The 10364-nt window shown below is 48.3% G+C and overlaps 1 protein-coding gene across 1 annotated transcript in view; it reads right to left on the minus strand.

Moving 5' to 3' along the window:
* Window positions 1–5886: 5886 nt before the first annotated feature.
* LOC144601390 (epimerase family protein SDR39U1-like) overlaps window positions 5887–10364 on the minus strand; it is a 29150-nt gene continuing 24672 nt past the window's right edge. Inside the window, exon 4 of the mRNA XM_078413463.1 lies at window positions 5887–6730. Coding sequence (XP_078269589.1) covers window positions 6210–6730 — 521 coding nt within the window. The 3' untranslated portion in view covers window positions 5887–6209. The remainder of the gene's footprint in view (window positions 6731–10364) is intronic.

Raw genomic sequence — 10364 nt, forward strand, 5'->3', positions numbered from 1 at the left:
TTTGTATCATTGGGTTGTAGGCTATCCAAGTGAATATGAGGTGCTTTTCTTTCAGTTACGTGTGTCCTCACTCTGATAATGGAGGAGGCCGAGCAATGAAAGGTTAGTATGGGAATGGGAAGGGGAATTAAAATGGTTTGCAACTGGGAGCTCCAGCAGACAATGTGGACAGAGTGCAACCTATTATGTCTCTCCAATTTTCTCTTTTTTCCACTCATTCATTATCCCCAATCCCTTCCTCCTGTTTTACTTTCACTCTTCCTCTTTCTTCTGTATCTGATTCCACATCTGCATCCTTTTGCCTCCAATTCACTTCCAGCCTTTCTCGCTATCCTTTCCAACTGCCAACTATTCCTCCTAACATGATTCCACGATCACTGATTGTTGCCCCACCTCTTACCCTCACTCTTTACCAAGTTTCATCACTCTACTCCGTGTGCCAGAAGAAGTTATTCGTTTTAGAGGTACAGCGAGGAAACAGGCCCTTCCTTGCAGTACTCACCTGCACCACTGGAGGCCAGAGGGGCACCTCCATTCATGGCCTTTGGCTGTGACATCCTTGAGAGATGGAATTGAGACCTGAGTCATCAATGATTATGGTTCAATAACCCTCCCACCCCACACCTTCCCCAAAACCCGGCCTTTCCTGCCTCGCTTTCTCTTTCCGCACTCTTCAACTTTTCAATGTGGAGAAGGTGTAAGACACAGAACTACAGGTTTAAATTAGTAACATTCTTTGGGCTTTGAAGAACTTGCTCACATGGAGTGATTGACACTAGAACTGGACTGTCATATGCGTGGGGGTCAACTTCAGGAATCACTTAAGAATGAATATATGGCAAAACTCGGGAATGTCGTGGTCTTGGATGTGTAAATTTAATAGGACAAGTGTCAATTACATCCTTAACCAGTCCTACGTTGCAACTGGTTTAATAGTGTGGTCCCGAGCCGGTCGAATGTATAAATAGACCGACTCCTTAAATTTGTGAAGATAAATTTTCCCAAACGACAAATCTGTACATATCTGTACTTTTCCAGCGCAACTAATTGCAAATTATGTGAGCTTATGTGTGATTCCGACTCAATCTCTACAAGAATAGTGCAGACAGAAGAGAAGACATTTTAAGGGTGTGTGGCTAATCATCGAAGGAGATGAATGTGACCCCACGCAGCTGAGCAGCAGTGGAGAAACATCAGAAAGGAATGGTATGGACAAACATTTAAAAACATATTGTCTCGTCAAGGACGCATGGATAATCTGTCACACTCACATAGAATGTAATTATGTCTTTGATCAGGGATTTTTTTCCTGTGGGCTCCTGCTCGCTATGGACAGTGGAGGTCACAGTCAGATGGAATGTTTTCCTGCTGCCCGATTTGTCCATAAACTATTACATCTGATATCCTCAGATCTGGTGAAAGGCTATAACTTGAAACATTAGTATGTTCCTCACTCCGCAGATATTATCTGTCCTATGTTTCTAGGAGTTTATATTTCTAATTTTCAATCTGTGCAGCTTTTTGATTCGATGATGATTTCATTCCACTTGTCATAGCTCAGATACCAATTTCAACTGAAGTCAATTCAACAGAGAATTGGATCTTTGCAATAATGTGTGTAACCACTGCGGGGCAGAGGAAGCCACTTCCAAACATTGAGGCTGCAACCACACCGGCTGCTGTAAGTGCAACCAACAGCAATGGGGGCTGTGGAGGGTGTGGGTGAAACAGGGCACAGGAGGATTTCGCTGTGCCTGGAGGTCCTGAGATGGCAGGACTCTATAAAGATTTTCAGAGTCTGAAGAAGGCTCCTGACCCATAATGTCACCATTCTATGTTCTCCAGAGATGCTGCCTGACCTGCTGAGCTACTCCAGCACTTTGTGTCTTTTCTTTAGATAGACCTTTTTTCCCCAGTGGAAATGTCAAAGATAACAGGTCGTAGCTTTAAGGTGAGGGTACGATAAGAGGTCGTAGCTTTAAGGTGTGAAGAGATATCCAGGATATTTTGTATACACAGAGGTTTGTGGGTGCCTGGATCGCGCTGCCAAGCTTGGAGATGGAGCCAGATAAACTAAGAGGCTTTGGGAACATGGACATGCAGGGAGTTGAGGGATATGGATCACGTGCAGGCAAACAAGATCAGTTTAAACTGGCCTCATGTTCGGCACAGATGGGATGAAGGGCATGTTCCTGTGCTGTACTGTTTAATAGGAAGAGTTTCTAAATACAAGAGTAGATAGATGCTGGAATCTGGAGCAACAAACAATCTGCAGGAGGAACTCAGCAGGTCGAGCAGCATTTGTGGGGAGAAAGGAATTGCCAACGTTTCAGATCAATATACTGTATCAGGGAAGAATTTGGTTCCTTGCAATAATAACCTGAAGCCACGGGGGTAGAGGAAGACATCTCCAAACATTGAGGGTGCTGTAACAGTAACCGACAGCCACTGGGGCTGTGGAGGGTGTGGGTGAAATAGTGCACAGGAGGATTCCACTGTGCTTGGATGTTCTGAAACTGCAGGAGCTCTTCAGTTGAATGTGCCACTGAATTTTTTTTTTAAACAATCTGCTGGAGGAACTCAGCAGGTCAGGCAGCATCTATGGAGGGAAATGAATATTTGACATTTTAGGTTAAGACCTTTCCACCCATTGGAAGTGACGGATTGGGAAAGGGCAGGGTTTTATGCATGCACAGGTTTTTGTGTTGGTGATGCAGCTTACATACCAACTTGAATTGAAGCCTCGAGACACAAGATGCCAGAATATTGAGCAAAAAACAAAGTGCGAGAGGAACTTAGCAGGACAGACAGCATCTGTAGAGAGAAATGAGCAGATGATGTTTGGAGAGTAATGAGGCAGATGAGGAATGAGATAGAGGAGGAGCGACATAATTCACACAGGGGCATGTAACAAGTCAGATGGGGAGGAGAGTGTTAGGGGGGCTGGTGTACCTGAAATTGGAGAATTCAATGTTCATGTCATTGGGTTTATCGACAATAGACAATAGGTGTAGGAGTAGGCCATTCGGCCCTTCGAGCCAGCACCGCCATTCAATGTGATCATGTTCAGATAATAGACAATAGGTGCAGGAGGAGACCATTCGGCCCTTCGAGCCAGCATTCAATGTGATCATGGCTGATCATTCTAAATCAGTACCCCGTTCCTGCCTTCCCCCCATATCCCCTGTCTCCGCTATCCTTAAGAGCTCTATCTAGCTCTCTCTTGAATGCATTCAGAGAATTGGCCTCCACTGCCTTCTGAGGCAGAGAATTCCACAGATTCACAACTCTCTGACTGAAAAAGTTTTTCCTCATCTCAGTTTTAAATGGCGTACCCCTTATTCTTAAACTGTGGGCCCTTGTTCTGGACTCCCCCAACATTGGGAACATGTTTCCTGCCTCTAACGTGTCCAACCCCTTAATAATCTTATATGTTTCGATAAGATCTCCTCTCATCCTTCTAAATTCCAGTGTATACTTTCCAGTCTTTCAACATATAAATATGTCTTTGAAGTAAAAAGAAACTGCTGGAGGAACTCAGTGGGTCAGTTGGCATCTGTGGAGGGAAATGCACCGTCGATGTTTCAGATCAAGATCCTCATTAAAAATGATGGACAGAGAAATGACAAGGTATTGATTCATCAGTTAGTAACTCACGGAGAAGGCAGAGCTTTAGCCCCAGGGTGGTGAATCTGTCGAATTCTTTGCCACAGAAGATTGTGGAGGCAAAGTCAGTGGATGTATTTAAGGAAGAGATAGGTAGATTCCTGATTAGTTCAGGAGTCAGAGGTTAGAGGGAGAAGGCAGGAGAATGGGGTTATGAGGGAGAAATAGATCACCCATGATTGAATGGTGGAGTAGATTTGATGGGCCGAAGGGCCCAATTTTACTCCTATGATCTTTACAACAGGATATCAAGGACATTTTATACACTCCTGATTTAGTTTTTGGTTCTATTGCAACTTTGAATATTGAGACTTCCCATGACACAGTGCCTGGTCGTCATCCAGGACTGCTCGAGCTTGTTTGTACTTGTGGTTGCCCTGCAGTTCAAAATAATTATACATTTGAGGCCAAGAACAACCACTTGCATTTGCAGAGTGGCATTAATGTAGCTAATCATGACAAGGTGCCTTCCAGCAAGATATGTCAGATATCCGGTCATGGAGGGAGATGGATTGCAGGTGAGTCAGAGTGTGGCCAAGGAGCAGTCAGGAAACTATGCGCAAGTCTATTAGGAAGATATGCTGAATGGTTTGGGCTAACATGTACAGATTATGTCTAGAAGTCTGACATGGAGCCTATGACAGAATGGAGGGCATGGAAATGGCATCAATAATATGGATTTAAATTAATAAGAAGGGGTAAGACACAGAATTACAGGTTTAAATTAATAGTTAGACTCTGATGAAGTTTATCAGTGTAATTATCCCAGACTGGACTCCCATATATCAAAATTCAGACTGTGTATCCCTTAGAGTTGACCTCAGCCACTAATGAAAGACCATCTGTCCATGATGTTTAAACAGATGATAGACACAAAATGCTAGAGTAAGTCAGTGGGACAGGCAGCGTAATTGAGTTTATGTTGCGGTCCTCAGTCTATTTGATAAATAAACCAACTCCTTAAACCAGAAGATATAATTCCCTGAACAATAAATGAGTATCATCGCTGCACTTTCCCCAGAACAGTTAGTTGCAGGACTGACCGATCCTTATCTGAATGGTTCCACAATTCAAAGAGACACAAAACCAGTTAAAGTGTTGTTACTTTATTCACTGATGTGGAGCTGTTACAGATACAAATTATAGACATATTACTCTCTTGATATCAGAAAGAAAGGCTTGGCAGATAGTGATTGACTCATACAGCTCAGAAACAGGCCCTTTGACCCAACGTCAATGGTGACTAAGTTATCCCAACTAAGCTAGTCCCAATTGCATGTGTGTGTTGGTTCATATATCTCTAAATCATTTCTATCCATGCACCTATTCAAGTGTCTTTCCATTGCTGTTGTATTATCTGCCTCCTCTGACAGCCCGTTCTAAATCAACGACCTCTCTGTAAAATAAGTTGACAAAGAGGTTCCTATTAAACATTTCCCCTTTTTCACCTTCAACCCATGTCCATTGCTTCTTGATTCCCCTACTCTGGGTAAAAGGCTATGTGCACTGTATTCCCCTAATGATTTTATAGACCTCTAAAAGATCACCCCTCAGTTCCCAGCAAATAAAACCATAGCCTGCCCAACCTTGCCCTCTGGCTCAGCCCTTCGAGCCCTGGCAACATCCTCATGAATCTTCTCTGCACTTTATCCAGCTTAACGATATCCTTCCTACAGCAGGGTGACCAAAACTGAACACAATACTCCAAATGTGGCTTTGCCTGCATCTGGTGCAACTGAAACACAATGTCCCAACTTCTACACTCAATATCTTGACTGATGAAGGGCAATGCTCCAAAAGCCTTCTCTACCACCCAATCCACTTGTGATGCCTGCCCGGTTTGACTTCCGACAAGGTCACAAGGTTTTAAGTGCTAGGAGTAGAATTAGGTAATTCAGCCCATCAAATCTACTCCGCCATTCAATCATGGTTGATCTCTTTCTCCTTCCGAACCCCATTCCTATCACTAATGACCTTTCCTCAGAATCTGAATCTGGATGGACTTTGCATTTGGTGTTTCTTGTTAAGAAATGGTTGCTCAGCTTTGAAGAATAAGGTCGGCTTAGAGGAGCGGGTGTGAAGGAGACAGGAGACGACTGATGGGTGAATGGCATTTATTGCTCAGTGGAACTGGTTACAACTGCCCCTCCCCCACCTCCCCACGCTGACCTCCCACCCCGGAAGCGACCCTCAACCCCGAACCCACCCCCCAAACTCCCTGCAACACCTGCTGACCCCTGACTGTTCACATTCAGTCTGACCCCTGACCTTGCCCCTCGTCCGGTCGGGGAAGCCTGGCCCGTTAACCCTGACCCCTACCCTTTGACCTCTGACCCTGGCCTAGGTCAGGAGACCAGGGTGGTCGTAATCTCAGGGAGGCCATTCACTCTGACCCCCCCATCGGACGGGCCTGAGCTCAGGGAAGTGCTGGTGTGACCTTTTGACCACTGACTCCCACCCTCTGACCGCCAGAGGTCAGAGCAGCAGGTGGTGCAGGCTGGGTCTGACCCCTGGGGATGTGACCACTGACCCCGGGCTTGGGGTCAGTGGAGGAGGTGGTCGACGGCCGCCTGTAGCCGGGGGAATTGGTACCGGTAGCCGCTGGCCAGTGTGCGGCGCGGTTCCACCCACTGGCCCTGCAGCAGCAGCAATGCCCGCTCTGGCCCCAATGCAGCCTGCACCAATGCAGCCGGCACCCGCAGCCGGGCTGCACGCCCCAGGCTCCCAGCCAACGCCTCCGCAAACTCCCCCTGGGTGCAGCGAGACGGGGCAACGCCGTTCAACACCCCCTCCACCCCTCCCAACCTGCCCCTGTCCCTCTCCCCCCTCTCTCTCTCCAGCGACCCACGCATCCCCTCCAGTGCCTTCCCCCCCTCCCTCTGCACCCCCTCCAGCTCTCCCCGCACTCCCTCCCCCTCCAGTGCGTGCAGCAAGATCCCGGCCAGGTCTTCCACGTGGATCCAGGGAAAGGGCTGGAGGCCGGAGCCCAACGGCCCCCCAAGGCCCATCCGAAACGGCAGCAGCATCTGCGGCAACGCTCCCCCCTCTCTCCCCAGGACCACTCCTGCAGCGGGCGGGGGGAAGAAGAGATGGGAGAGACGGGGGGGGGGGGAAAGAGAGGGGGGTTGGTGAGAGAGAGTGGGGTTAAAGAAAGAGGGGTGAAGGTGACGTGGAGACCCCAGGAACAGATGGAGCGGACAGACCAACTCTGGGGGGAGTGAGAGGAGGGACGGACTGACAAGGGGGATGGATACAGAGGACGGACGGACGCCGGGGGACGGAGACGGACGGACTGAACGCAGGGGGAGGGAGGTGACTAGTGTCGGTATTTATTCACAAAATGCTGGAGTAACTCAGCAGGTCAGGCAGCATCTCAGGAGAGAAGGAATGGGTGACGTTTCGGGTCGAGACCCTTCTTCAGACTGATGTCAGGGGGGCGGGACAAAGGAAGGACATATGTGGAGACAGGAAGATAGAGGGAGATCTGGGAAGGGGGAGGGGAAGAGAGGGACAGAGGAACTATCTAAAGTTGGAGAAGTCAATGTTCATACCACTGGGCTGCAAGCTGCCCAGGCGAAATATGAGGTGCTGTTCCTCCAATTTGCGGTGGGCCTCACTATGGCACTGGAGGAGGCCCATGACAGAAAAGTCACACTGGGAGTGGGAGGGGGCGTTGAAGTGCTCAGCCACCGGGAGATCAGATTGGTTAGTGCGGACTGAGCGCAGTTGTTGAGCGAAGCGATCGCCGAGCCTGCGTTTGTTTTCGCTGATGTAAATAAGTTGACATCTGGAGCAGCAGATGCAATAGATGAGGTTGGAGGAGGTGCAGGCGAACCTCTGTCTCACCTGGAAAGACTGTTTGGGTCCTTGGATGGAGTTGAGGGGGGAGGTAAAGGGACAGGTCTTGCATCTCCTGCGGTTGCAGGGGAAAGTGCCCGGGGATGGGGTGGTTTGGGTGGGAAGGGACGAGTGGACCAGAGAGTTACGGAGGGAACGGTCTCTGCGGAACGCAGAAAGGGGAGGGGATGGGAAGATATGGCCAGTGGTGGGGTCCCATTGTAGGTGACGGAAATGTTGGTGGATGATATGTTGGATCCGCTGGCTGGTGGGGTGGGAGGTGAGGACGAGGGGGATTCTGTCCTTTGTTACGAACGGGGGGAGGGGGAGCAAGAGCGGAGCTGCGGGATGTAGAAGAGACCCTAGTGAGAGCCTCATCTATAATGGAAGAGGGGAAGCCCCGTTTCCTGGTAATGGTAGTAATGGTAACTAGCTTCCAGAACTGAGCACCAGATGGTGTGGTTTGTGTTGTGTGATATTGGTTTAGTTTAGTGATACAGGGCGGAAACAGGTCCTTCAGCCGACCGAGTCCACGCCGACCAGCGATCCCCGCACGTTAACATTATCCTACACACACCAGGGACAATTTACACCCAAGCCAATTAACCTACAAACCTGCACGTCTTTGGAGCGTGGGAGGAAACCGAAGATCTCGGAGAAAACCCTCGCGGTCTAGGGGAGAACGTACAAACCTCGTACAGACAGCACCCACAGTCAGGATCGAACCCGGGTCTCCGGCGCAGCAAGTGCTGTAAGGCAGCAACTCCACCGCTGCACCACCGCGACCGATAGTATTATAATAATTATCTTATCAGTCTGGTGAATATGTGTGAGTATGTGCAGTGCACGTTTGTAAAATAAAGAAGACCCACACTGGCAACAACGGACTGCAAACCCGTGCTTTGTTTCTGTCCATGTGCCACTGCCATAATATCTTACAAATGCTGACGAGGATTGGATCGAGTTTGTGAATTCAACCATGAGGCAGCAGTGGCGCAGTGGTAGAGTTCCTGCCTTACAGGTTTCGATCCTGACTGTGGGTGCTGTCAGTACGGAGTTTGTACGTTCTCCCCATGGTCTGCGTGGGTTTTCTCCGAGATCTTCGGTTTCCTCCCACACTCCAAAGAAGTGCAAGTTTGTAGGTTAATTGGCTTGGGTGTACGTGTAAATTGTCCCTGGTGTGTGTAGGATAGTGTTAATGTGCGGGGATCTCTGGTCGGCGCGGACTCGGTTGGCGGTAGGAACTGTTTCCACGCTATGTTTCTACCCTTTCCCCCCTTATGTATTTATAAAATTTCTAGGGATTGTCCTTAATGCTATCTGCCAGAGCTATTTCGTGGCCCCTTTTTGCCCTTCTGATTTCCTTTTTTTACTTTGCTCCTTAGTTGCCAAAACTCCTCCAGGGATACACTTGATCCCAGGAACCTACACCTGTCCCATGCATCCTTCTTATTCTTGACCAAAGCCTCCATTGTTTTCGTTAGCCAAGCTTCCTCACGTTTGTTTGCCTGCCTTGCCCTTCACACTAACAGGGACGTGCATATCCTGAGCTTTTGTCAGCACATTTTAAAAACATCCCACTTGGCCGATGTTCCTTTCCCCTGAAACAACCTGCCCAATCAACTTGAGCGAGACTTTCTCTCACACCCTCAAAGTTGGCCTTACTCCAATTTAGCATTTTACACCTGGGCCCTCTGTCGGTATACGTAACGATCTTAAAACTAATTGAACAGTGATCACTGTTCCCAAAAGGCTCCTCCACAAACACTTCATTCACTTGCCCTTCCCAATTTGCCAAGACTCGATCAAGTGTTGCCCTCTCACGCATGGGCCCCTCTGCTGGAAAAACCTTTCCTGAACACCTTTGAGAATTTGCACCCCATCTAAACCATTCACGCTATGATTTTCCCAGTTATTGCGGACTTTAACATCAAGGAGCTCCCAGTCTCGGGTAGAGACCGAGGTCGGGAAGCTCCAAGCCCCACGACGATCGACAAGCCCCGACCCGGGGTAGATGGCTTGGCACGGGGGAGCTGAGATCCCCCCCTTGCTGTAGGAGCTTGATCGCCCCGATGAGGAAGGCCCAAACGCCGCTGCCCCGTCAAGGCCCCCGACCGCTGGAGGACAAAGAAGGGAAGAGATTGAACTTTTTTTCACCTTCCATCACAGTGAGGAATGTGGACGAGTCACTGTGGTGGATGTTCATGTTATAATAATGTATTTTGTGTGCTCTGTTGCTTTTTATTTGTATGACTGTACGGCAAATGAAATTCCTCGTATGTTGCAAAACATACTTGGCTAATAAAGTATGATTATGATGATGATTAATATTGGGAAAATTAAAATCTCCTACTGTAATGTGGATAAGTGTGAGGTTATCCACTTTGGTGGAAAGAATAGGAAGGCAGAGTATTATCTGAATGGTGTCAAGTTAGGAAAAGGGGACGTACAATGAGATCTGGGTGTCCTAGTGCATCAGTCACTGAAAGGAAGCATGCAGGTACAGCAGGCAGTGAAGAAAGCCAATGGAATGTTGGCCTTCATAACAAGAGTTGAGTATAGGAGCAAAGAGGTCCTTCTGCAGTTGTACAGGGCCCTAGTGAGACCGCACCTGGAGTACTGTGTGCAGTTTTGGTCTCCAAATTTGAGGAAGGACATTCTTGCTTTTGAGGGAGTGCAGCGTAGGTTCACGAGGTTAATTCCGGGATGGCGGGACTGTCTTATGATGAAAGACTGGAGCGGCTAGGCTTGTATACACTGGAATTTAGAAGGATGAGAGGGGATCTTATAGATACATATACGATTATTAAGGGGTTCGACACGCTAGATGCAAGAAACATGTTCCCAATGTTGGGGGAGTC

This window comes from Rhinoraja longicauda, chromosome 16, assembly GCF_053455715.1.
Source record: "Rhinoraja longicauda isolate Sanriku21f chromosome 16, sRhiLon1.1, whole genome shotgun sequence".
In the NCBI taxonomy this organism is placed as follows: Eukaryota; Metazoa; Chordata; class Chondrichthyes; order Rajiformes; family Arhynchobatidae; genus Rhinoraja; species Rhinoraja longicauda.